The sequence below is a fragment of the Amphibalanus amphitrite genome, unplaced genomic scaffold (genome assembly GCF_019059575.1).
Source record: "Amphibalanus amphitrite isolate SeventyFive unplaced genomic scaffold, NRLGWU_Aamphi_draft 000352F_arrow, whole genome shotgun sequence".
Taxonomy (NCBI): Eukaryota; Metazoa; Arthropoda; class Thecostraca; order Balanomorpha; family Balanidae; genus Amphibalanus; species Amphibalanus amphitrite.
Window position 1 is genome coordinate 81,602 of NW_024881846.1, and position 27,933 is coordinate 109,534.

Below are 27,933 nucleotides of genomic sequence, written 5' to 3' on the forward strand. Positions count from 1 at the left end.
TTTCCTGCCTTTTGGGTCATTGACCTGACCTGGAAGGTCAACCGATGACCTAGGACCTTAAAATTGGGTATCATCGGCTTCCTCTCGTCACGGGCAACACGCCGGTTTTTTCCGCGAAGCTCTAGCTTGATCAGGAGCGAAACGGCAAGGGGTTATACCTTATACGTTCGCGGCTGAAAAAAACACCTATACGGGCGAGGGTCAAGTTGAAAGTATTAATTTGGTTCAAAACGATGATGTAGATAAGTTAGTTATTTAAATCTAAATATCCTATGACGAGAACGATCGACATTTTTGGTATGCAGTGTTATCCATTGAAAACAGGTCAAAGCTATTGAGTTTTTAATTTAGTGGTCGCCGCTTACTAATCATGCGGCATACACGCCGCACATAACCGCCAATGCCGCAACGCAGCTTAAATTTCGAAGTAAGCATTTAGTCTCACCCGCATTCATATGGTACCCGTCGAGTGTGTCCGAGAATTTCTCTAGTTTCTGAGGAATTTTTCGGGACCCATGCTCTGCTCATACTGCATCCGAATATACGCGTGTAGTACACCTTTCGTACTTTGAGGGGCGATAGCGGGATAACGGTGTGGAGCTTCGAGGATCGGTCTTCAGTTCCCGGACCAGAAAGGTGGGGCCTATGCAATGTCAAATTTCATCAAAATGGTGATACTGTCCCTTTAAGCCCCTCCCGGTTTCCCCTATATATGATTTGTCACAAGAACCACAAGGAATCTTATACACTAAACTTTTTTCTTCTCCATTTCTTTTTGTGTGGGTTTTCAGTATATCCCCTACCTTTGTTCCCGAAGAGAAAGCTATTTTAAATCCAGTCATTTCCATCTGTTTCGCTATCATCTCGGCTGGTTTCGAATTGGGAAGTGTTATATAGGGTAAGGTGCCTAATTAGCGACCCTTTCCTATTTGCGACCTACCTCTCTACAGAAAACCTGGCAAGAGAAATCGGGATGAAAACAATGCCAAAAGGTCCGCCATACTTTGGTTATCAAACTAAATTCTTCTCCGGCTGTCGATGCTTCTGGTGGGACGGTCTAGGAGAGTTTAAACAAAAATGACCAGTTTCTTATCCAAAACGTATGTATTTGGAACCTATCTGCTGAAAAGCGATGCACAATAAGATGATGTACCTTTTTTATTCTGAATCGACAATCCTTTTTCAATTGATTGCCGTTTTCCCGCAGTGAATCGCGTAACTGTGCACTGCATGATGGTCAAAAATGTATCGCAACCCACATTTCCTATTTGCGCCCGACATGGTCGCAAATAGCTTGATAAGGGAAAGAAAGGGGAAAAGAGAGAAATGAAAATGAGGTGTTGCAGAAGTTTGCGATGTGTGGCAGGTGATGCCAACTGTCGTCACCGACTGCAGGGGTGCCGAATCCAGGGCGGGCCTCGAATATCATGCGAGATAGCCCGCAAATTTTGGGTTTTGGCCTTCTGTTCGCCTTTGGTGCATCACGTGATCAGTTATCATCTTCATAAAGGTGTATGATAAACGCTTCTGTTCCAGTGATTGAGCGCTTTGGGTATAGGTTGCCTTTTTGGGATCATATTTCAACTTTTCGGGCTTCGCATTTTTTACCATTTTTATTATGGGAAAGCCCATAGACCTATTAGCGACCCTACCCGGTCGCTAATCGGGACGAGTTCCCTATTAGCGATTTTTGCAATGGTTTGCTAAAATGCTCATTACAAATAAATTCGTGGATATTGGGAGAGAAAATGAATATATTTTAATAGAAAAAGAACGATCTATCCGAAAATCAAGCCAGTAATACAGTAGCACCCATAGAGCGTGAGCAGTGACGGTTCAAATTAAAGGGGTCGCTAATTAGGCACCTTACCCTATCGTTCGGTTTTCTTCGTCTTTGTTGTCGCGCTTCGCTTTCGAATATTGATAGCTTTCAATATTCAATGATAGCTTTCAATATTAAGATTGATAGCTTTCAAAGCTATCAATATTCGAAAGCGAACCGCGACAACAAAGATGAAGAAAACCGAACGATATATAACACTTCCCAATTCGAAACCAGCCGAGATGATAGCGAAACAGATGGAAATGACTGGATTTAAAATAGCTTTCTCTTCGGGTTCGGCCTGAAGCCAGATGTACAACCACTTAACCTAAAAATATTTGACTTACCATTGCCTGTAATCTCTCCTAAGGCATTGCCTTCGGCACTGCACCGCTTCGCCACGAGCATTCAGACGTCGCTTTCCATATTGTATTGGTGCTTTTAAACTTGTCGGTCGGCAGCGAACCCACCGCTACCAAGGAAAAGCGAAGATGCGGGAAAAAGCGCCCGCGCCGACGGGACTCGAACCCGCAACATTCGTATCATGGTGCAAGCACCTTCACCACTAGGCCAGGCGGTCAACTGATTCCAAGTGAGAGGACGCCCGGAATCGCGCCGGAATATTCGTAGTGCTTAGTCTGATCTGACCAATGGGCGAGCAGAGTCACTGTTCTGACCAATGGACGTTCAGCGTTGCTATGACGTCACATCGTGGTGAGATATACACACAGCTGCCCTCTCTGTGTATTCCTCACCCGGGTGTGATTTACACTACGTAGTAGATTTTGTGTATATCACACCGGGGTGGGTGTGATTTACACAAATGGCCGGTATTGTGTAAATCTCACCGTGGTGTGATATACACGGTCCCGGACGCGTGTATATCACACCACGGTGAGATTTACATAATGCATCGCACTGTAGTGTAAACCTCACCCGGGTGTGATTTACACAATACACTACTCCTGTGTATATCACACCACGCGGAGTGTGATTTACACAGTGGGCCGGCAATGCGTAAATCACACCGGGGTGTGATATACACAATGTGCTCCTAGTGTGTAAATCACACCCGGGTGTCAGACCACGCAGCACCTGGGTGTGATTTACACAGTAGGCCCGGCAAATGCGTAAATCACACCGTGGTGTGATATACACAATGTGCTCCTAGTGTGTAAATCACACCTGGGTGTCAAACCACGCAGCACCTGGGTGTGATTTACATAGTAGGCCTAGCCAATGTGTAAATCTCACCAGGTTGTGATATACACTGTGTGCTCGGTAGTGGGTAAATCACACCTGGGTGTCAAACCACGCAGCACCTGGGTGAGATTTACACAGTAGGCACGGTAACAAGACACTTAATCAAACCTTAGACCTGACCTGACCTAACCTAACCTAACCTAACCTAACCTAACCTAACCTAACCTAACCTAACCTGACCTACTGATTTTTGCCTACCCGTGGATGAGGAAGAAGTTACTCGCATGAAGAGATTGCAAGCAATGGTAAGTCAAATATTTTTAGGTTAAGTGGTTGTACATCAGGCTTCAGGCCTTCGGCCTGAAGCCAGATACACAACCACTTAACCTAAAAATATTTGACTTACCATTGCCTGTAATCTCTCCTAAGGCATTGCCTTCGGCACTGCACCGCTTCGCCACGAGCATTCAGACGTCGCTTTCCATATTGTATTGGTGCTTTTAAACTTGTCGGTCGGCAGCGAACCCACCGCTACCAAGGAAAAGCGAAGATGCGGGAAAAAGCGCCCGCGCCGACGGGACTCGAACCCGCAACATTCGTATCATGGTGCAAGCACCTTCACCACTAGGCCAGGCGGTCAACTGATTCCAAGTGAGAGGACGCCCGGAATCGCGCCGGAATATTCGTAGTGCTTAGTCTGATCTGACCAATGGGCGAGCAGAGTCACTGTTCTGACCAATGGACGTTCAGCGTTGCTATGACGTCACATCGTGGTGAGATATACACACAGCTGCCCTCTCTGTGTATTCCTCACCCGGGTGTGATTTACACTACGTAGTAGATTTTGTGTATATCACACCGGGGTGGGTGTGATTTACACAAATGGCCGGTATTGTGTAAATCTCACCGTGGTGTGATATACACGGTCCCATACTGAAAACCCACACAAAAAGAAATGGAGAAGAAAAAAGTTTAGTGTATAAGATTCCTTGTGGTTCTTGTGACAAATCATATATATGGCAAAAGTCAATTATTCAAAATAATTTATATTAGGACCTTAATATAATATATATTATATTAATAATATTATATTATTATATTATAATATTAGGACATATATATTATATATTTGGATAATATTATATTGTATTAGGACATATATAGGGGAAACCGGGAGGGGCTTAGACGTTACATTAAAGGAACATAAGCGGGACATGCGAAACAACGCAGAACATAGCGCGGTAGTAATTCATGCTCAGAAAACACATCATTTACCAAGATGGGGCGGGGCGGAAATTATAGCATTATGTAAAAACAAAGACAATCGGAAGGCGACAGAGGCGGCATTTATAGCAATGAACGAAACGATTAATATTAGGGTGGGTTCGATGAAATGGGCAAAGCCAGCGGCGATGTATAGTTTAAAGAAGACGTGTCATTAGTTTGTATGAGTAGAGTATCTACTTGTTCATGATCGTTCTGTATAAATTTGTTGTTATCCATGTGTCATATGTATGTCACTGATCTATTTTGCAGCTTTGCTATCATTTTTCGTGGATATTCTCCTACAGGTGGATTAGTAGTGAATATGTCATATGCATGAATTTTTAAAATCAAGACGATTGCACTGTGACGAGCTCGAATGTTTGTGTGCTATATCTTGTTTTCTCTGTCATTATGTCATGCTGATGAAGATTTAATAATCGAAACGCGTCCATGCACTATTTGTTCCGTGTTTTTCTACCAGTAGTTTTGGAGTTAGGAGGGGGGGGGGCTATGAAAAGCCGCCCCCCCCAGTAGGGCGTGTTATATATAACACGCCGTACCTATAGGTAGGTGTAGGTACCTATAGGTACCTACGCAGACCCCAGTGAGAACTGAGACCCAAAGCTATCCTGTTACATTTTTTACACGATTCTTCGTGGGTAAGCTAGATGAAGCGATAAATGTCTAACGTATACGCCATTAACAGGGCTAAAGCGATGCTTTTAAAGGAAAAGGGCCACCTTTAACATGGGGATTGAAACTGAGATAGCCATCTTGTAGCCCGTGTCCGAAAACCTCTCTGCCTACCTCCTTACGGCCGATTTCGGCCTCCATTCGTAGTTATCGGCAATTTTAAAAGAAAATACGCCAGGAATGCGTCTTTATCCCAGGAATGCGTTCTTATCCGACAATACAGCCACCCGCGGCGAGGCTTTGGTTTTTTACCAATCAGCTCCAACCAGCTCAGCTTTAACCAATCAGCTTATCTGACACAATCCGACGAGTCTGTCTTCTGAACGCTGATTGGCTTGAGTGTGACGTCATCGTTATGCCATCATACAGTAGGTGCCGTAGAGAGTATCAACATAGTACCAATATGTTAAATAGTTTTAAATACTTTTTCGCGAATTATGCACTTCTGGCACCAGTTTTAAAAAGAAAATGAAAAATAATAATGTCAAAATGAAAAACAACGATATCTTCATATTTCACGAAGGTGGCCCTTTTCCTTTAATACACGCACTAGAGGAGAGGGGACGGCCCCTTCCTTCAGGGCGCGCAATTTTCAGACCCCCTCTGTCGGGACGTGTTTAAGACCCCAACTTATTCTGCTGCTGATACCTACATCGGTAATGTAGTGGAGCAATTAATAATAATAATAATACGGTACGGTAATAATACGGTAATGTTTGGAGCAATTATTTCATAAGGTATTGACAAATCTTTTGCTTTTTCGCATCAGTGCCAGAGGCTAAGAAGCTGTGGACGCGCACCAAGGCCTACTACATGCAGAGGTTGCGTATCCACGTCCCCAGCGGCAGTCCGGCTCCCGAGGACATCAGGAAGCTGGGACCGTATGGCAACCTGCTGCAATTTCTGCAGCCGGTGACGAAGCGTGGCAAGTGAGTTTGCCTGTCCCGTAGCTAAGTTGGTAGAGCACTGGACTCCCGGTAGTGAGAGCCCGGGTTCGAGACGCTCCGGCGCTCGATATTTGAAACTCCTGACGGGGATGGTCTGCGGTTGATGGGAGCAGCCGTAGCCAGCTGAAGTCAGCTGAGTGGGACAGGCCGCGTCCGGCTTTGAAGGGCACGGTAAACTTTGGCATCTGAATTCTTCCGTTACCTGGAATTGCGCGATCGGACGCATTAGGGGTCGGGGTCTACGCAACAAGCTCTGCTTAGCGTGGACCCCGGCTCTGTCAGTCCGTCTATTCAGACATTCGAGCTAAATTATAAAAAAATACTAGGTTTTCGAAATGTACCATCTTAAAAACTTCATTTTAATAAAAATAAGAAATAGTTACCTACAGGTATAACTACTGACTGAAACGCAGCCACTGAACTTATTATACTGAAGCTGTGTAACTAGAAAGTTTTACAACCAGTATAACGCCTTTTGGGGCGACTAACGGAGCGAGCGAGAGGGTGGGCCTTGCACGTGCGAAATTGCGAGGGGGTACCTCCAACTGACTTGTGCACGGCACCCTACTAACTGGTCTCTAGCGATGTGCCAAATTTGGGCACAATCGGTCCAGCCGTTCTCGAGATCTGGAAGCGGCACCCTGCACGTGCGCACGTGCAAAATGGGTCCCAACTAACTTGTGCACGGCACCCTACTAACCGGTCCCTAACCGTGTACCAAATTTGAGCGCAATCGGTCCAGTCGTTCTCGAGATCTGGAAACGACCCCTGCACGTGCGCACGTGCAGCAGCACCCCAACTCTGGCACATGTATATGCAGTGCCTAGTGGGTGCCTACCTACATGCCAACTTTCAGCGCAATCGGCCAAGTAGTTACCGAGATATTGCAACAATTACAAAAGTGACACCTCTTCGTTTTGCACGTGGCACGTGCATAAGGGGTCACCCACATGCATCGGGAATAGTCCAATACTTGGTAGAAGGAATGAAGCTACCCTACAAAAATTACCGCGTGTAAATCGGTCAAGTGGTTGCTGAGATATAAGCCTCGCAAAAGCGTGACCACGGCCGGCCGGCCGGCCGGCCGCTCATACTCAGAAATTTCCGTTAATCTAAGGAAAGACTACGCTCGCTTCGCTCGCTCCGTAATCAAAATGCCTTTCTATAAAAACTTTTTCGTTTTTTAACCCGGCAGGCGGTGGGCCTACCAGCCACCTTCCGCGCGGTGGGGGGGGGGGGCATTTTTTTGCCCCCCCCCCCGTATCTCCGAAACTACTGGACGGATCCGGAAAATTCAAACGGCGTTCGATAGCCCTGTCAAATTTGTCGAAGGAAACCAAATTTCATTGACCTCGGGGTCACCGATGACGTCACAGGTCAGGTCAAAGATAAAATGTTTCACCGTTCACGGGGCTTCTAGGGAAAGCGCTATAACACCGAGTAAAACGCATTTTGTCGAAAATCAGCGATAAGGCGTCAGTTGTCTAGTACATATGTTGCTATTAGAGGTCACTGGTCATACCAGGTCAGGTCACAGGTCAGGTCACCAAAGGTCACCACATGAGGCCAACTTTACTAAGGTTATGCGATGCATGTTTTATGGCCAGTTTTTCATTTCCAACTCAATGGTGTTGGTTATAAGACCATCAGGTACGGTTTAAGTCACTTTCTGGTGGAGGTCAGGTCAAGGTCAGGTCAAAAAAGGTCAAATTTCAAAGTTGATATTTTTACATAAAATGGGTATCGATTCGATGCAGCTCGTCACGGGGAGTCTAATGGTGGTCTTTGTTTTGCGCTACGAGGTCTAGAAGTGCTAAAAATTGAGTTTGAAAATTTGACGTCATCAATTTTGAACAGTTTTTTCGCTATAACTTTACCAAAAAAGAGGTATCGATCTGAAATTTGGTATGTAGATAGAAGGCGGTAGGGACTATCACATAAATTCCGGTTTTTTTCGAAATTCAAAAAACTTTTTGGATTTTTTGGCTATATTCAATTTTTTTTTTTATTTTTGGGGGTCAAAATCCAAAAAAAAAATGAAAACCGAAATAGCAGTTTTGTAGCCCTTTTGATTCCACACCTTTTCTGTCTGAAACATTTTTCTGTATCTCTAAAGCTGTAGGCCTGAGAGCTCTTCCCGCGAAACCTTTTTTTGTGTCGAAAATGGCAAAAATGACGTCACTCTGACGTCATTAGCGGCCAACCTATCATAGCCTTTGGAAAAAATTTTTGGTCACTATGTGCGCTAGCTGCTCCCGGGAGGGTACTGAAAGTTTAGTGACGATCGGCGCAGCGGTTCTCGAGATATATTGAAAAAACTAAAGGGGGGTGGGCAAAAAAATGCCCCCCAACCGCCTGGAAGGTTAATATTTTTAATATTTTTTAATCTTTTTCGTTTGCAGGAACGTCTCATCGGCGGGGTTCAGAAACCAGCAAGAAGGCCCAGGTCACGCTGGAATGCAACATCAATCGGCAGCTTCATCTGCATCAAGCTTTGAATTTGACAGTGCGGATGATTTCTTGGCGCAGCTGCAGCAGTTCTCCGGCTCTGCGCAGAGCGGAAATACGAATTCCGATGCTGGCTTAACCCCATCTCCAGCCCCGGCACAGGCACCAGGTCGAACGCTGACCCAGTCTCCGGCACCGGCACCGGCACCAGTACCACCACCAGCACCGACGCCGGCGCCAGCGCCGGGACCAGCACCAGTACCAGTACCGACACCAGCACCAGCGCCGGGACCAGTACCAGTACCAGTACCGACACCAGCACCAGCGCCGGGACCAGTACCAGTACCGACACCAGCACCAGCGCCGGGGCCAGTACCAGTACCGACACCAGCACCAGCGCCGGGACCAGTACCAGTACCGACACCAGCACCAGCGCCGGGACCAGTACCAGTACCGACACCAGCACCAGCGCCGGGACCAGTACCAGTACCGACACCAGCACCAGCGCCGGGACCAGTACCAGTACCGACACCAGCACCAGCGCCGGGACCAGTACCAGTACCGACACCGCTACAGGCACCGGTCAGAGCACCAGCACCGGCCTCGACCCCGGCACAGGCAGTTCGTCAGCAAGGTTTAGCGGGGCGCAAGAGGCGCCGTGGAGAGGGTGACGAATCCGTCGATGGACGGATTCTAGAGGAACTGGCGCATGGACGACAGGAGATAAGAAACAGAAACAGGGCATTCGGAGCATATGTGGGTGCTGAACTAGAGTCGCGTGATGAGGCCGCAGCCAAACGCCTACGCCGCGCTATCTTTGAGCTCTTGCAAGAGTAAAAACGAAAATGTGGCAGCTGATTTTTTCAACAATGAGAGTGGTTGAGTTGCGGTTGAGTTGTATTTATTGTTCTGACATTGCAATGTCATGCGTGAGACCTTTATATTTCACACAAAAAAGTTTTAATGCTACGCAAGCAAATAAATAAGTCGATGATGCATTTGTACCCATGTCCAAAGTCGATGATGCATTTGTTAGGTATGCTTCTATGCACATGTCGGCTGCGTGCCTCTTCTGTTTGTTCAGCAGTTGGCTGCACGATCGACGCGAGCCTGTTGCCATGGTACACTCCCCACCCCGTTGAAGAAGGTGGTGAAACCATCACGCACCAGAGCCGCATGGTTTCTCGCCGATCCTGGGTCGTGGATGTCGGTCAGTCCAGCCACCTCTCCTGGCTCTTCGGCTCCCAGGAAGCTGTATGAGCCAGGTTGTGACGACTGCCGTTCCATATCTTTCTTGCGGAGATAACTATGCAGGGCACACGTGGCCAGCACCAGCAGCTAGGCCATTTAAGGGCTGCACGTAATGGCCCCGCGGTAGATCCGCCACCGCTGTGCCAATATCCCGAAGGCGTTCTCAGACGTCAGCCGGGCGCGACTCATCCTGTAGTTTGCGATGCGGCGCTCGTTGGTTAATCTGACACACGGGAAAGGCCGCATTATATAAGGTCGCAAAGGAAATGCTTCATCGCCGACCAGCGCATGAGGCATCGGCGTGTCTGTACCAGGCAGAGGCTCCGGCCCGGGCAGTACCGTTGGACCACCGTGCAGCTGTTCTTCCAGCATGATGCCTAGGTCGCTAGCGCCCCATACTCCTCCATCGCTCTCCTGGCCGTTGCTGCCGACAGTCATGCATGTAAACCGATAGAAGGCATCGACGACAGCCATCAACACAATGCTACAGAAACCTTTATAGCACCAGTTGATGGAGCCACTATTCGCCGGCTTTTGAATCATAACATGTTTGCCATCGACGGCTCCACAGCAGTTGGGGAACTATTCCGGAATTCACGTGCACGCTGGTACCACTCTGCGGTGGTTGGAAAATGGAAATGCCATGACCTTTGGCCCCAGCTCGGACCACAAAGCTGCGCAAACCTCACTGATTATTTTCGGCACGGTGGCACACCCGATCCGGAAGGACTCCGACACCGTCTTCATTGAACCACCGGCTGAAAGGAATCGGAGGGTCACTGCCAGTCGCTCCCCCAGAGAGATGGGTTCACGCATACACGTATGCTGTTTTCTTATCTTGTCTTGAACCAAGGCCAGGAGCTCATCGAAGTCAGCAACGGACATCCGGAAGTAGCGGAGATGGGCTGATGGATCGGCTGCTCTCATCTCTTGCACCAGAGTATGGTATTCTCCAACCTGGTCACGACGAAGAAGTATGGGGCGTTCCCAGCACTCAGCAGACTCTCTTTTGTCTTCGTCGCTGCCGAACTCTCCAGAGCAGAAGTAAACGAAGAAGACGGCTTCGTTCAGGATCCATCAGTGTTGCACTAAACACAATATATACGCCTACCTTAAATGTAAATTAATAGGTCAAACAAACCTACGTACAACCTTCTCCCATAAAGCCTACAAACTGACAAACTAAAACCGTAAAGCAACCGTAAAAAGCGCAAAACTCGCAAAACTCGCAAAAGCGTCTGTTAAAAAGCGAAAAAAGCGCAAAACTCTCGTTTGCTAAAACGTGTAAAAACCGAAAATGTTTACACAATATGGAGACAGTACATTAGAAGTCGTAGAAAGCCGGACCTTTGAGGGCTATTCCGATAAGTTTAGCTCTTCATTTGCGAGTCCTAAACAATTGGTCCCTTAGGCCTTGGACACCATAACACCCAGAAATCTACTCCACACCATTTCTCCGGAGAAATACGCGACATCGGCTCGTGAATTAGGGCACATTCTCAGAAACGACGACGTGCAGGCCGAACCACGGAGCATCGTACAATTTCACTAGCAAATATAGCTTTCCTCAATATGCGGAACGTGCTTAGTTTAATAAAGGAAGAATACCATGACATGAAACGTTTATAGACCGTCGACATGTGTTCATATTGTTCATAGGCTGAGAACACCACCATAGAACAATTTACATAGATCAAATAGCTTTAGGAAAATATGGATCGTCATAGACACGTTCCAACACTATCAGCCGATAAAGAGGCTCAGTCGGTACCAATCCGATCAATATCATCCCCGAGGGCCCCACGCTCAGTTCCAACAGCAACCATATCGGAGACCGAGACATATTTGAGCCCTTGACGCACTGCTATCACACTTGAACGCACTGCTAGTACAGCTGATTGCCAGTCATCGGGAAAAGGATGGCGAGACGCCTAGGTGACGCGCGGCTTTGGCTAGTTAAAACAGTGGAAAAATAGACAGATTCTTCATGTAGCACACAATACGCCACGTAACAGCGCATAAAATAGAACATTTCGCGCCAAACGGTCGTCGCCGATCATGGGCATTTTGTATAGAAAGAACAGCACATCTACAGCAAACGCACAATGCGCCAGCAATCAAAAGAATAATTTTCGTTGCTCTGCCAGTCCTAGTCACGTTCACAATGCTACGCGGTGCCTATCACCAGACCGTCAGACAGGAACACGTGCATCACAGGTCACCATCGGGTGACTCCTAGTGGACCCCTCTCGTCGGTATGAGGACCGGGAACATCCACCGAAAGACGCCCAACGGCGGGCACACGGCCGCTGGACAGACCCAGTTCCCCACACAGGTACTAGTACAACTGAACCCGCACACCGCATCCGCCGGTCGGCTCAGCGGATACGAAGAAAAGTCATGGAAGTCGATCGGAAAATAGACAAACGATTGGTAATGTTTGGTTACGATAGCGGCAGGTGCCATCAAAACGAGGGCCATAATACGTACATAGTAGTCAAGTATGACACACAGGTCACAGATTATGGAGAAATTATATCATTACCCCACTAAAACTAAATAAATATAGCTAGACTATTAAGTAAGATCATCTTCCATGTGTAAGCATTGGGTCTACGATCAAAACCAATATCGTTACATTGGATGATGAATTTACATTGGATGATAAATTCTTTTACCACTGAAAATTTTCGTTATACATTTCTTCATTTCTACTCCATTTTTCTATAAATAGTTTTGGCTACTATCATGTTGATATGTGAATTGGGAAAGCTGAAAAATAAATATGCGAATAAATACGTACAAAAATAAGATTTATAATAGTGTGTCTCCATAAATAAAATACTGAATAGATGACAACAGACTTCACACAACGCGGGCAATTGCAACTCGAGCCATGACCTGTATCGGAAAGTTGCAATAAATTGGAGGCTGGCACGACAGCTTAAAGGATCAAAAGACAGCTTCCACAGCTCTCGCTAGAATAACCCATAACCACACGAAAATGATGATTCACAAACTCGGAAACAAAACCGTGAAACGACTTAACTACAAGCCCAATAACCGCACACACAAAACTAAGTAGGAAGGTCGGACCTCGCCAAGCACATTGCAACTGAAACATACCTGGTCAGTGGTCAGTAGGCACCCACGAAACTGTCATGTCACCATGCTGCACGGCACCCAGTCGGCGCGCCCGCGGTCGAAACTTATCGGGCTTCCCTCGCGGCGGCGCAGAGGGCGACCCTAAGCCACTCAGCGTGTCCAGACCGCCAGACGTGCTCGCGTGCTCGCAAGGAGGGCAGGGACCCTCGGCGAGCCGCCCCAGGTTACGGGCTGGTATCACCCACACTCGACTATCACAGTGTCCAGCTCCAGAGAGCCCTCTCACCGACCGCACTTCACAGGCGGCCTCCCGGCAGCCCGCCGATCACACACCACAGGCAGCCTCCCGGCAGCCCGCCGGGAGCACACAGGACGCCACTGCTCAGTCCCAAACGACCACCAGCGGCATCCAGTGCGGACTCTGTGCCCCACCGGCAGCCGGCCGGCCACTTAGGCGGCCATCACCGTGCGCGCGAACCCGTTACTGTATCCGTTGGCGTGCCCGTGACCGTGGTGGTTGACATGGTGCAGCGGCTGGTAGACGGGACTGATCTTGTCGGCCCAGTCGATGCCGATGGTGCCCCCGTGTAGCAGCGGGTTACCCTTGGTGACCATTGGCAGAATCGCCTCCTGACGCCGCCGCAGGTTCGCCTCGTATTTAGCCTGGGAGCACAGGTTAACGGGAGGTCAGACCCCCAGGGAAGAGCCGAGGGGTGACAGTGGGATCAGAGCAAGGGGAGGGGGGGGGGCGTAAAACATGTCACTTTATACCAGCGATGTTGGCCTTGACGTCAGCAATGCGATTCAGCATCACCAAAAACGGATGCCGCCATTCATTCACAACAAAAATGCCATTGTCTTGACAAGTCGGTAGCCACATTTCAGTGATCGCCAGCTTTCCGAGAGTTGTGCTCCATTTATGGATGTGCGACAGCAGTTGTTTACCGAAATGCAGCATTACCGGATAAAATGAGCAGCAAAACTGGTCACGACCGGCCCATTTTCCCCGACAGTAATTCCAGGTGACAATCGGCATGAAAATGGCCAGTGCAGCAAGTTGGCGGCACGGCACTGGCACGGGCGAATTGACACGTCTCCTTGCCATTAAGAATGCATGCTGCTGATGCCGCTCTGTGCTCCGCTTTCCTCCCTTTGCCCACACACTGACCTTGTTGTACATGAACACGCCTGCGATGGCCAGCAGCATACCGACCACGTTTGTCACCGTGACCGGGTTTCTCATGAACAGCAGGCTGGCGCTGATGACCGACACACGCTTGGTGGCGTTACAGACGGCGTACGTCAGCGGCGTCACCAGGTGCAGCACCGTGAACGCCACCAGGTTCTGCATCCAGTTCAGGAAACCGTCCGTCGCCAGCAGCATCAGCGTGAAGAACACGCTGTCACCGCGCACCTGGCGGAGGACGGATAAGTGGTAGTGTCGGCAACCAGCGGCAGATGGCAGTGATCGGAGAAAAAAATCGGCCCGACTGCGGACGGGAAGTACAGAGTACAATGCTTTCGTGTGATCCCGGAAAACATAGTGGAGCAGCGTAAGTGGCTTCGATGAAAAGTATATACGTACAAACCCAGCAAGACGGTACCTGACAGACGAGAGTTGCAGCGGCCAGCGGGCAAATGGCACTGACATGTACTATCCACATAATACTGCGACATTATCTTCATCATTGTGGTAGGTAGCATAAATAAAATGGTACGGTAATGTAACAGGTCATCGCACTTGTTGCCACAGGGTTCGCAAACCGGTCACGTACCGTGCAATATATGAGCGTTTCAAATTGGTAGGGCGACAGACCGATCGGACTTCGGTCTCGTGCCTCTTGTAATGTTTGTAGTGGACTATGGCCGAGCGTGGTTCTACACTATCATGTCTGTACTTGGCCCCAATAATGGCCTAGTAAGAGAGCACACTTCAATACGTCACCAGTTGAATTGGTCCTTGGACAATGCAAAGACAGGGGACAAAGAAGCGGCACTGTTCGCCAGCGTCCACTGTCTACGGTACGTTTTGCAAGGCTGTTCATAATTCGGCCTAATATCACCAGAGCAGATCAAAGGTTTGATCCACCGGTTAGCCATCTTTTTCAAACGTCCCAAATTTATGTATGCCGTGCGCCTTCCTCTAAAACGGATGGATCGTAATGCCGGCAAGACCCTCCGCTATATCGCCTCCAATTTAGGCTTGTCTGCGCGAAAAGAAGGACGCTCTTCATCACAAAAATACCGATTTTCTCTTCGCAAAACCAAAGTAAAGTTAAAGTCTGATCAGATCGTGTCAAATTCATGAAGGTGAACTTTGCAAATTAATACAATCAGCATCCCAGATGTATGCTGATTGCTGAACCATGCTGAACTAAACTTTATTAAGAATCGCCTATTATGGGTTAAATACCAACAACCTGACTGAAATGATAGCAACAGTGCCTAATTACTAGGGTTACGTTCCTCACAAAACTGTAAGGTACATAACGCTCCAACAATTAACTTTTAGAATTCGGATCCATCCAGAAATCCATTTAATCCGCCCGAAAACTAGTTCAGCGAACCGAAACAGAACTAACCGAAAACTAGTTCAGCTTCGTCATATTTCTTTTTGAATCCTTAAGCAGCGTGTATTGTGGGTTAGTACGGACTACGGAAGATGCTTTGTGAGGTGACGGTTACAAATAATTGCATTGACATAAAGTCATGATGCTCGTAACTTACCAGGTCATCGGCGACCATCAGCTTTCTGAGATCGAACATCACCCAGAAGGGCAGGAACATGAAGAAGGCCAGCCTACCGAGCACCAGAAGCAGCCGAAGATGATGGATACCCGTGTCCTTCATCGTCTGTGAAAACAGGGAACGAGACACTCAGCTGAGTTCAATCTTACGCGGGGTCATCTACGAGGTTTCTACAACGTAACTGATTGGATGAAACGTCATTTATACGTATTATGAATGCAAATTGTAAGTGCAATCACGACAAAAACTTCACAAATAAAAGGTTCGGACTAGATTTGTTAAATAAATTTCCAAAGAGCAACTGATTCTCATTGCGTAAAAATAGGCTAACCGCTTTCAAAACCAGGCTTTATGACCGAATATCCTATCCATTATCAGATCTGTCGAGACAACACATAGATCGAGAAAACACCACGCGAAAATATGCGCTTTGGACTCGTAATGCTAAATGATGTCACTGAGGGTCCTTATGTATGAACTATGACGACATAACTATTTCAACGAGCTCCAACATCGGCGACTCTGACGAAAACGTGCACCCCCTCCGCTGACCTTTTTGGAGAACAGCTGCATGACCGAGTAGACTGCGATGGAGGTGAGGGCGCTGAGCAGGCCGATGATGTCGAACGACAGCTCCGTGATGGTGGCGATGCCGACCCCGACCACGATCGGAATCAGAGAACAGTACACCTGGCGACCGCAGGCACGTCAAATGACTGTACAAATGGCCTGGGATGCATATAAAAGGTATCCAGCCGATGCAGCTCGTTGCGAGGAATCCAACTCGTGTGTTGTTGCTCAGAATGTTCCTTACCTGACCTGACCTGATGATGATGAATTGCGGTTTTTGGGCGCCCGGACTACAGTGGCCATCGGCGCCCATGTCACGACATTAGAAGATCACGTTATGATTATACAAACGCGACCTGACCTAACCTAAATTGGGACAGAAAATGGGCACTGACCATTTGGTGGCAATATCGGCATTACTCCTAGCCATCGAAAGGGTCCGTTTCATCCACCCCCGAGACGAGAATTAAGAAGCAAAAACAATACACGGTCATTTAATGCTAGTATACTTACCGAAAAAGTTTGTCGCTCTCCTAACAGCACCCTTCCAAAGATAACAGTAAATATAGGCATCGTTGCCTTCACTGAAAAAAAAATGTTTCAATTGAACATTATTTACGACACAGAAACTAGCAATGCAAACAGCTTCATAATGCGATGAAAAGGTTCAAAGCAAATGCAGACAATAACATTAAAGTCCATAGGTATCACAAGTGGTTCTGATCTTTATACAATCTACACGCAACAAAATTTGTCTGATAAGATGATTTACAAAATAGCAACGAAAAAAAAAACTATAAAAAACATTCTCACCTGTGTGTGCATATGAAAGAGGTACTTTCCATATACTTATGTGAGAAAACAAAACAGCCAAGAATTTCCCAGTGGCCAAGGGAACAATGACTGATACATAGTAGCTCCAGCTCATATCAGAGTGTGGCCTTATTCTGAGACACCGTAATATTGGTTCAGAATACACTGTGATTGAGAGAAGCTGGACCATGCTCAGGGTGTTTGGGTATGGGAAGTAGTTCAACAGCGTTTTCCCGACAACATTATTCACTGAGCTTATGGCATACCACAGAAGACACAGACACACAAGCTTGACAAATTCTTTCTTTTCTGCAAGGGTCAGAGACATCTTGACCTCCACTCGCCAAGTCACTTCAGTATATACATACAAATATCTTCTATCTTCAACTGCTAACAGGCAACAACCTGCATAAAGCTCTTAGTCTTTGATGCTTCAAATGTCACAGAATTGCAAGCATCATACAAGCTTGGTCCTGTTCATAATCACAGTTATTTCCATTGGCAAGTGAAACTTCTGGACCTGAAAAATAGAAATAAACATCAATTTCCAAATAGCCTGCATGATCATCAGTATTCACTTTTCAGCGGGAATTACCTACGAAAAAACGATATAACTGAACAGTCGGTACTATAACTCAAATTCAATAGAAAGAACACACCCTTCCAAAGTTGAAAAGTGAGACCACACAACGATACTTACAATACTTTGTAAAACATTTCTAACTTACAGTTACACCCAACCACACGTTGAAACAAGCAAGGTTATTTTGTTAGGTAAGGTTAGGTCAGGTCAGATTAGGTTTGCTATAATTCTACTTGTAGTGTACCTGACTTTTTTAGCATTGAATGGTTGCATGAAAATATTCTAGGTTGATTTATGGTCAGACTGGAAAACATCCATACACTTTGCCAGTCCTGCCATACGCCAGTGAGACCCTCATGAGCCGAAATTCGGCGCAAGCAATTTTGCGCTGAAATTTCTGCGTGATTTGCGCCGTAAGTTGGGTGCCTACTTGCGCCAAAATTAAATTTATTTTACATAAATCACATGTCCACATCTATCGACCAAGGCTATATCAACCAGACAGCGTTCCCTGGCCTTGGACGCTCTCCCATGTTTGAGCGTCCGAATTAGTTGATGTTTCCATGGAAACCCAATACCACAATACGAGTAGCGCACTGTATGCGACGTGCCGTGAAACAAGGCCCACGGGCCAGAATTCCCGGGTCCACAACAATCGGCGGAGCGGTGTGTTCGAGGCTGGCGGGCGCCAGCGAGGGCCGGGCAGTGGAGCAGCACGTACTCCAGCACACCAGCCTCTCCACGGGGCACCGTTTATCCGGGAATTGCTGGCACGCCCCGGAGGGAAGACGGCCGATTCGGTGGACGTACAGTCTGTCTTAAAAGTACCGCGCAAAGTGGTGGTGGATCCATCAAGCCTGACCGAGAAAGGTCTGCTTTAATTTGAAAGTCACCGAACCAATTGAGCTGGGGAATGGACGAGGATGTCCATTGCTTCGGTGACCCAAATTTAGCAGGCCCTTCCTCAGTCAGGCTCGATGGATCCACCGCCACTTTGCGCGGTACTTTTAAGACAGACTGTACTGGAGCGAGATCTGGTGCACCAAAACGGCGTTCTCTCGGTCCTCCCCTGAGATGGGGAGCGGCAGCGTGCTCCCGAATATTCGCTCGAATAATGACTCGGACCAGTTGTTGCCCTATTGATGCGAGGCTGCATTAGCGACAGAGATCCGCACGCTGCTGCCGCCAGAGTGCAGCGGGCGATGGACGAGGTCGATGAGTGGGCCTGCGCGTGGCACGTGCAAGTCAGCAAAGACAAGACCAAATGCATACTATTCACCTCTAACATGTACGAAGTTAACTCCAAAGAAAAAGTAAACATTTGTCTAGGTGACGCTGTCATCGAGCAAGTCAGTGAAATACCGATCCTGGGCGTGATCTTCGACACACAGATGACTTTCTCCGCTCAAGTAAAAAGCCTCAAGAAAAAGCTGACCAAGCGCCTCCAAGTGGTGAAGGCCCTGGCGGGCACATCGTGGGGCTGTGGCGCGCAAACTCTCAGAAAACTGTACTGCCAGTTTATCCAGCCTGTGGCGCTGTATGGAAGCGCGACATACGCGATGTTCAGCCGACAGTCGACAAAGGATGACATCGACAAGATGGCTACAGCAGGGGCAAGAATCATCACTGGATGTCCAGCTGGCACTCGGAACAGAGTGGTGCTCGCTGAAGCTGGCGTCCGCACGGTGACCTCCCTAGCCGAGGAACAGGGAGCCATTCTCCCCCCCCCCCCCCCGAGGTTCCTGCCTACCAGACAGCAACCAGGAAAATCAAGAAGCGACTGAAAGCCAGGACCACGTGGAGAAACGAGGCCGAGAAAATCGAAACTGATGCGGAACTGCGGGACTTCCCGAGGGAGGCGGCATGTCTTCCCGGCAAGCCTCCGTGGCTGTCTCTTGGTCGTGGAAAGGTCACGTTCCACACAGACGCGACTCTCAACTCTTCGAGGTCGGATGCGCCTGAGAAGAGGAGGATGGCCGCAGATAGGGTCATGGAAACAATGAGCCCGCCTGACAGCTGGTATTTCACAGACGGCTCCACCGAAGAAGGCTTCGGGAAGGGAGGGGGAGGAGTTGTACGGAAGGACTCTCTCCGAGGTGACCGTACATGGAGTATCCCGGCCGGAAGGTGGACGAGCTTGTACCGGGCGGAACAGATGGCTCTCCTGTCTGCGGTCGAAGACGCTACATCGGCACCAAGTTCTGTGAGGACCGTGCGTTTCTGCACCGACTTCCTCTCCCTTGTGATGTTCCTGAGGAGGGACTCACACGGCGCAGCACCGGACACCATCACCAGGATATGGAACGGGCTGGCCCAACTCAGCAGACAGCGAATAAATGTGCAAGTGGTATGGATCCCAGGACATGCGGACATCGCGGGGAATGAGGAGGCGGACCGAGCAGCAAACACGGGTCGTACACTGCCCCAAGGAGAAGTAAGGCTGGACCTCTCGTCGGTGAAGGTGGCCATCCACGGTGTGTGCCAAAGGAAGTGGTCCGGCACATACCACACCACTGTGCCGCCGGAGCACACACACAGAAGGGCCACCGGTGGACGTAGGCTACAGTATGACGATGCCTGGACAAGACAAGAGGAGGTCCTCCTCCACCAGCTCCGCGCCGACCGATGTCCGTTGCTACAGGCCACACTACTCAGATGGCTGCGACCGGGCACGGACGGCCTGTGCTCGGAGTGTGGAACGGAGGAGAACACAGAGCACGTCATCTGCGACTGCCCGCGTTACCAGGCCGCGAGATCAAGGTACCTCGGCCACGTGCCGACGCTGGAGGTGCTGCAGGAGAGACCGGATGCTGTCGTCCGGTTCATGCGACGGACTGGTCTCCTGCAGCAGAGGGAGACCCGATGATCGGCCTGCCGCACATCGCTGGACAGCAGAAGAAGAAGAGGAAGCAGAAGGCTGCATTATGATCCGCCCCAGTTAGCGAGCGAGCGTCCGAGGGCAGGGCGGCCACTTGCTTCGCCAGGTCCTCCGCGCTCTCATTCCTCTTGATCCAGCAGAGGGCAGGAACCCACTGCAGAATTACTTCACGACTCTCGGCGATGTTCAACAAGGTCTTCTTTACCCATCTCCACGCTGAGGGTGGAGCCCTCACCTCGGCGCCCGCTCCTCCACTGAGTAGACTCAGGGCGGCTCGCAAGTCAGAACACACAACGATCGGGCTAGGGTGAGGTGAGGGTGAGGGACGTCTCATCCCTAAGTCCTAACCCTAAACCCTCTGCAGAGCGGCCCGCAGGATGAACCTGCTGCTAGATTAACCAATAACCAGAGAGCCAAAAAGTTTCGTAACTGCCATTTGCCAAAAAAAATATGCAGCCGCCCTGCACTAAAAAAAATTCAGCAGTTGCCATGTGTTGAATTTGACGCATGCGAGGTTAGCCAAACGTGAGCTGAAATTTTTGCTGGAAGCCTGCCATGCCCACTATGCCAGACATATTCAACAGATTCAGCATAACTTGTATTTTTTCCAGTCTGTATTTATGGTTTGACAATATGGTGTGGTTTTTGTTCAATTTGGAGCTAGGGTGCAAAATGAAGATTTAACCTTCAATTTTCAAAAGGCTTCCACAATTCCTCAGTTAACACTGAGCTCCCAAACAGTGAGCACATGGCCTTTAATTCGTTCAATCAAACTTCATGCCAGAAGTGCGAAAAATAGGCAGGTAGGTAGGTAGGTACCTATCCCGAATTATGATAATTATCCAGTCTCCACCTCACCTGTCTCTGGGTCCAAACCTTAGATACTTTCGATTCTCTGGGTCAGGGTCACAGGATTCAGGAATTCGGCGAAATACCCTTTACATCTATATAAACTGTGTATTATCGTAGCCAGGCGATATATGCCTCCCAAAAAAAACAAGGACACTCCAGCCCCCAGGCCCCAACTCCTGCCGTATGTGCCGTATGGAGTTTGAGTTCCAGAATCCAGAGTTCCGTTCCGCCGTATGTCCAAAACACGGTATATAGAGAACTGTCCAAAATTTGCCAGAATGTGTCTTTTTTGCTTTTTACTCTCCATCATCGGGTAAGAATTTACGTGGAACTCTGATTGGTCAAAATATGCAGTATGAATAACTTGCTATCCTTAGTTTTGATTCTTGTCCCTTTTTTAGCAAATGAGAAAGCATGGATTCATTATAGATTGAAATCAATATTTTTTATTTAAAAAAATATCCGAAAAATGTAAAAAAGGAAGGCTAAAAACCTGTAATTTTTGTCATATTCATGACGTAATTTATTGCAAAACTTTTAAATGTTATTCTAGCGCGAAAGCTAAAGCTAATATGTTCAATCTTTATTCGCGCAAAGGATCGCAGAAAAATCAACCAATCATAGGGCGAAAACTGCGCTTTTCATTTCTCTTGCTCAATCGCGTCTACGCCAGGAGAACAGGGAGAACACCAATACCATTTCTCGGTGCATGATGGTGCATGCATGGTGAAACCCACTGACCGGAGAAACCTATATACCCTGGGAGAAACCGAACGTGTCTGGGTAAGACGAGTTGAGCCATAGGCCATAGTAGTGCCCAAGGCCATCTAAAGAATAGTGCCGATAGTGCCTATCGAACTGCGGAGGTGTTGAGTGTGGTAGAACTTATACGGCCTTGTGTGGTAGTGCCTGTCCATGCTTGTCCGGTGACTTCTTGGACCACCGAAGCTTAAAACGTGAGTTGAGCTCGTTTTTTAGCTGTATATAGCCAGGTACCGTAGTGCCCGTAGTGGGTAAATGTCAAAATATTGTCCTAAGAAGATTTCAAGGATAATTTTTTTCATAATCTTATATTATTTCATATTTGATGCCTATCATGTTTCGCAAATAAAAGGAAAAACATAAACCTCACCTAAGTCCTAATCTGGCGTCCTAAGTCCTAATCACTTACCTACAACCTACCAACCTTACCTGATACCTGATAGGTACCTGATATTTGGGGATCATTGAAGGCACTAGGATGTTAGGGAAGCTATCTCCAAGTACAGTGGTGATGGTATAAAATTTTCATGCATGCAATGTAGGATCTCCAATGTGACCATGAAAGGCAAATCTGTCCCTGCTAATGCTGATCCTGATGTTGCAGGAACTCTAAAGCAACTATTTCATCAGATCAGGGGAATATGTGGTGTGGTGAAGGAACTATCCAAACAGATCCAATCCCTGACTTCTCTCCAAACAGGCCAGAGATCTCTCGACACTCCTTCAGTGCAGGATCGAGAGGCCCCCATCCAGCCTCTCCCTCGCGCACCTCAGATGGTACCCTCTTCCCAACCGCTCAAGACCATACCCGAGTACAGGTCAGCCATCCGTGAGGAGCTGAGGGAGCTGAAGGAAAGGGAAAAACGTAAAGAGTCCATCATAGTCAAAGGGCTAAAAGCCAACTCAGTCACAGACTTTTCCACCAGCTTTGTTCAGTTGGCAGAGAGACAGTTCAGTGTTAAGGTTGTCCCTACTGAAGTGCAGAAAATCTCTGGACATGCTGATATTTTTCGAGTCAAAATTACTCATGATGACACCCGTAGAGAAATCCTCGACAAAGCGAAGAGCCTCCGGGGCACACGACATGAACATGTTTATATCTCACGGGATCTCACTTATGCTCAAAGAGCTGAGATGTTCAACCGGCGCCAGGCTCGACGAGCCCAGGATAGCTCTGAAACTCTGGGGGCTGTGGGAGGAGCCCCACCTCCCCATCAAGCCATGAGTGTTGACACAGCCACCAACCAAGCCGCCCCAGCCGTAGCTGCGCCATCTGCTGCTCCTACTCCTACCCCATCTGTCCCTGTGGTGCCCCCCTCCAACTCCCAGGGAACCCCGTCAACCCAGGGAAACTGAATCCTAGCCTGCCGAACTCCCTGCCAATTAAAGTTGCCCAACTCAACATAAATGGCCTTGCTCCTAAACTCAGTACTCTAGCAGATTCAGTCATAGATCTTTCCTTGGACATAGTCTGTGTCACTGAATCCCATCTCCTTCCCCTCCTATCAGACTCCTTTGTCGGCATACCCCACTTTAACCTCCTTTGTAATGATGTTGCTGGTCCAGTTGCGAAGCACGGTGTCTGTGCATATGTCAAGAAAAATATTACAATTGGTGACATTGTTTCTCATATTCCCAATGTTCTTGCTTTTCATCTTGTTTCATTTAATGTTTTTATTTTGCTTGCATATCTGCAAGGGGGGCCCTACCAAGGAGTGTGGGGCAGTGGTAGGTGACAGAGAGGAGGCCCTTCAGTGTGACAGGTGTGACCAGTGGTTTCACTGCGCTTGCCAGGGGGTACCATCAGCCACATACAGAGTTGCTGGTTTGCACAAGGCCCTGTCTTGGCTGTGCTCATACTGTAAACCATTAATCCGCAGCCCCTCCAGTTGCTGCAAAACTGTGAAGGAGAAACTGAGGGAACTCGAGACAGCCATCCAAACGCAGCTGGATACACTGATGAACGTGCAGGAGTCTCACACAGAGAGACTGATCCAGGTAGCCAAGGAACACTCCGAAACACTTGAGAAAACACTGCAGCTCCATATGCAGGCACTGAAACAAACAAGCACCAAACAGGTCCAGATCCTGACAGAGCAGACCAACCTGAACAAAGCCATAGTGAGCAATCACAAGCTGCTAACCAAGGAACAAGAAAAACAGAAAGCTACATATGCAGACATTGTCAAAAGTCAGTGCCAGGAAGTCAAGAGGTCACTTGAAATTACAATGGAGAAGCTCCCAAGCAGCTCTAAGCACAGTGGGCCCTCAGGGGCAACCAAGGAGGTTGCCAGCTTCCTGGATGCATTCATGGACAAGGAGAGGCGCAAGTGCAATATTGTGGTGCACAACCTCAGAGAGGCCGAGGGGGACACTCATGATGACAGGATGGCAGCTGACAGGGCTAGACTGGTAGCTTTGTTTAGAGAAACTCTCAGGCTGAAGGTCAGTATCACTAACTCATTCAGGGCTGGCAAATTCAACCCAGACAGGCCCAGACTTCTTATTGCCACTGTGGACTCTGAAGCGACCAAGTGGGAGATCATCAAGCTGGCGCCACAGCTGAGAAACAGCCCAGGATTTTCCAACATCTATGTAAACCCGGACAGAACAAAGGAAGAAAGGGAGCAGGGGAAAAAACTGCGGCAGGAGCTGGCCACCAGGAGAGCAAATGGTGAAGAAAACCTGGTGATTAGAAGGGGAAAGATCATCCCACTCGCTGGCCACCCTGCAGGTGCCGCCCCTAGCCAGGGTCTGGTGGGCCCCGGGTCTCCTCTGCCGGCGGACGTTGGAAACCGGCGCGAGCTGGCGGACGGCGGTGCTGAAAACCGGCATGTACCGGCGGACAACGGTGCTGAAAACCGGCGTGCGCCGGCGGGCGGCGGTGCCGGGAGCCGGCGTGTGCCGGCGGGCGGCGGTGCTGGAAACCGGCGTGTGCCGTCGGACAGCGATGCTGGAAACCGGCGTGTGCCGGCGGACAGCGATGCTGGCGGCCGGCGTGTGCCGTCGGAGAGCGATGCTGGCAGCCGGCGTGTGCCGGCGGACAGCGATGATGGCGGCCGGCGTGTGCCGGCGGGCGGCGGCGCTGGGGACCGGCCTGTGCCGGCGGACGGCGGCGCTGGGGACCGGCGTGTGCTAGCTGACGGCGAAACCGCTGCCACCGACGGCGATCGGCAAACGCAAGGGATATGACAATCACGTGGGAAACGAGCACTGTCGATCCTGTACACCAACGCCGACCAGTATTTAAACAAGCGTGATGATCTTTGTGCGCGGATAGCTGGGACGGAGCCTGACATCATGCTCATCGCAGAAGTTTTACCCAAAGTCCAGGTCTCCGCGGTGTCTGCTGTACGCCTTGCCATTCCTGGTTACAAAGTTTATTTAAGTTTCATTCCTGATGTTCTATGTTTAAGTACTGTAAGGCCCCGTGGCATCTGCATTTATGTTCGCGACTCCTTGCCCTGTTCCGAAGTTAAGTTTCTTGCCAGTCCTTTCCGCGAACAACTGTGGGTGAACATCCGCCTGGCAGGCAGCGACATTCTGTTGATTGGGTGCATATATAGGAGCCCATCCAGCCCACTGGAATCAACCAGCCAGCTGAGCCATCTGTTGGATCTCGTCGCCGCCTCACGACCTACACACCTGCTGATTACCGGCGACTTCAACGCTCCCGACATCGACTGGGCGGCTGAGGTTTCAAGGGCACCAACTGGGCATTGGTCGCACGAGCTTCTAGAACTCTTTAGGGACCACTACCTCACTCAACACGTGCTGTCCCCAACGAGATACCGCCCCGGACAGACGCCTCACGTCCTGGACCTCGTGCTGACCAACGAGGAAGGCATGGTCCTCGACCTCCGCAGCCATCCGCCACTCGGCAGTAGCGACCACGTCGTCCTGACGTTCACCCTGCGGTGTTACGCTGAAGTCGAGCAAGTGACAACACTGAAACCGGCACTCCACCGCGGCGACTATGGGGCGATGGTCCAAATGGCGCGAGAGGCGACCTGGCCTGTCTCTGATGGCTGCACCGTTGACCAACACTACCGAGCGTTTCAAGAAGTCCTGGACGGCATCTGCGAGCGCGGCATCCCTAGGCAGCACCCAGGTGGCAGGAAGCGAAACCTGTACATGACGCGCGAGGCCCTGACGCTGCAGAACCGTAAGAAGAGAATGTGGAAGAGATACCTACTAACCCAAGATACCCTGGACTACTGCCGATTCTCTCGAACCAGGAACCAGTTGAAGGGACTGGTTAGACGTCTCCGCAGGAATTTTGAGCGGCAACTGGTTGAGAACCTGCCGGAAAACCCGAAGGCATTTTGGCGTTATGTGCACTCCCGCCTGACCACCAGAACAAGAGTGGACGACCTCGTCACTGAGAATGGGGATATGGCGTGCACGGACGCAGCTAAAGCTAGGGCTCTGGCGGAAGCTTACAGCAGTGTGTACTGCTGGGATGAAGACCCGGCTGACGTTCCAGCAATGAATCCCCAGTATGGAGGCCCAACGTTGGAGGAGCTGCGGGTGACGCCGGGGCAAGTGGAGGGTAAACTCCGCGACCTACGCCCGGCAGCATCACCAGGCCCTGACGCAGTCCATCCTAGGGTGTTGCGCGAGCTGGCTGCCCCCCTGTGTGGTCCCTTGACAGACCTCTTCAACCACTCCTTGGCAGACGGAAGAGTCCCAAGAGATTGGAAGCTAGGTCAAGTTGTCCCCATTTATAAAAAGGGACCTCGTAGCGATCCTTCCAATTACCGTCCCGTCAGCCTGACGTCCGTGACGGCGAAAGTGTTGGAGTCGCTCGTGCGTGACGCCCTGTTCGAGCACATGACAGTGACAGGCCAGCTAACTGAATGCCAGCACGGGTTCCGCCCGGGGCGCTCCTGCGCAACGCAGCTTCTCAGCACACTCGAGGAGTGGACTTGGCTGATGGAGGAGGGCGAGCCGGTTGACGTCGCCTACTTGGACTTCCGACGCGCCTTCGATTCGGTGCCTCACCTGCGTCTTCTCCAGAAGCTCCACGACATGGGCGTTAGGGGACGCCTCCTCGAGTGGCTTCGCTCTTTCCTGACAGAGAGAAAGCAAAGGGTCACTGTCAACGGCAGCTTCTCGGACTGGGTCGCAGTCGGCAGCGGTATCCCGCAGGGCACAGTTTTGGGACCAGTGCTCTTCATCGCTTTTGTCAACGACCTACCTGGCTGCGTAGAGAGCGCATGCAAGCTCTTCGCTGATGACACGAAGGTGTACGTCGGAGCGGGCACCGAGATCGGCCGCAGAAGGCTCCAGCAGGATTTGGACGCCCTGGCGGCCTGGTCTCGGAAGTGGAAGCTGCCGTTCAACCCATCCAAGTGCACAGTGCTTCACCTGGGCAGCCAAAACGTGCGGGCGAAGTACACGATCGAAGGTGCTGCATTGAAGACTGTTGACACGGAAAGAGACTTGGGGGTCCAGATGGACAGACTGCTTAAATTCAGGGAGCAGGCGGCGACCGCCATTGGCAAGGCCAACAGAACCCTCGGCCTGATCAAGCACAGCTTCGTCCACATCGATTCCAAGACACTTCCTCTGCTGTATAAGACAATGGTTCGCCCGCACCTAGAGTACTGCAATCAAGTATGGGGCCCGTTCAACACGACCGACGTGAGGCTGGTGGAGCGGGTTCAGCGACGGGCTACGCGCCTTGTCCCTGGACTTCGGCATCTGCCTTACGAAGAACGACTGAAGAGTCTTAAACTTCCCTCCCTCCAGTACCGCCGTCGACGCGGAGATATGATCACGATGTTCAACATCATGCACGGACGCTCCGGCCTGGACAAGGACGACTTCTTCTCGCCCGCCCCAAGTACACGCACCCGCGGCCACCGACTGAAGGTCGCCAAGAAGCCAGCGGTCAGCCGCGTCCGGCGCAACCACTTCGCCACCCGGGTTGTGTCGGACTGGAACGCTCTACCAGAGGAAATCGTCTGCTCGCCATCGACCAATGTTT

The 27,933-nt window shown here is 49.6% G+C and overlaps 3 protein-coding genes across 13 annotated transcripts in view; 2 read left to right on the forward strand and 1 right to left on the reverse strand.

The window, feature by feature from the left end:
- Nucleotides 1–575: 575 nt before the first annotated feature.
- Nucleotides 576–9,377, forward strand: LOC122389267 (tetra-peptide repeat homeobox protein 1-like). Of its 2 annotated transcripts, none has more exons than XM_043381128.1 (3): nucleotides 576–636; nucleotides 5,754–5,913; nucleotides 8,334–9,377. In XM_043381128.1, the coding sequence occupies exons 2-3, from the start codon at nucleotides 5,798–5,800 to the stop codon at nucleotides 9,214–9,216; spliced, it is 999 nt and encodes a 332-aa protein (XP_043237063.1). In that variant the 5' UTR covers nucleotides 576–636; nucleotides 5,754–5,797; the 3' UTR covers nucleotides 9,217–9,377. The 2 variants fall into 2 exon arrangements, with proteins under 2 accessions (XP_043237063.1, XP_043237062.1); XM_043381127.1 differs by lacking the exon at nucleotides 576–636 and adding an exon at nucleotides 3,410–3,676.
- Nucleotides 9,378–11,192: 1,815 nt separating this feature from the next.
- Nucleotides 11,193–21,435, reverse strand: LOC122389269 (solute carrier family 35 member E1 homolog). Of its 3 annotated transcripts, none has more exons than XM_043381129.1 (7): nucleotides 21,360–21,435; nucleotides 16,867–17,386; nucleotides 16,567–16,637; nucleotides 16,036–16,173; nucleotides 15,463–15,588; nucleotides 13,904–14,149; nucleotides 11,193–13,398 (listed from the first exon to the last, which is right to left on the reverse strand). In XM_043381129.1, exons 2-7 carry the CDS (start codon nucleotides 17,192–17,194, stop codon nucleotides 13,186–13,188), a joined length of 1,122 nt encoding a protein of 373 aa, XP_043237064.1. In that variant the 5' UTR covers nucleotides 17,195–17,386; nucleotides 21,360–21,435; the 3' UTR covers nucleotides 11,193–13,185. The 3 variants fall into 3 exon arrangements, with proteins under 3 accessions (XP_043237064.1, XP_043237065.1, XP_043237066.1); XM_043381130.1 differs by having other exon boundaries at nucleotides 21,354–21,409; XM_043381131.1 differs by having other exon boundaries at nucleotides 21,186–21,387.
- Nucleotides 21,436–21,851: 416 nt separating this feature from the next.
- The window catches only part of LOC122389270 (DNA ligase 3-like), a 37,830-nt gene continuing 31,748 nt past the window's right edge, over nucleotides 21,852–27,933 (forward strand). Inside the window, exon 1 of one of the 8 annotated variants that reach the window (XM_043381137.1) lies at nucleotides 21,852–21,962. The gene's annotated coding sequence lies outside the window, so the exon portion shown is untranslated. Of the gene's footprint in view, nucleotides 22,136–22,462; nucleotides 22,760–27,933 lie in introns of those variants that run through there. The other 7 variants (XM_043381138.1, XM_043381143.1, XM_043381144.1 and 4 more) reach the window with 7 other exon arrangements.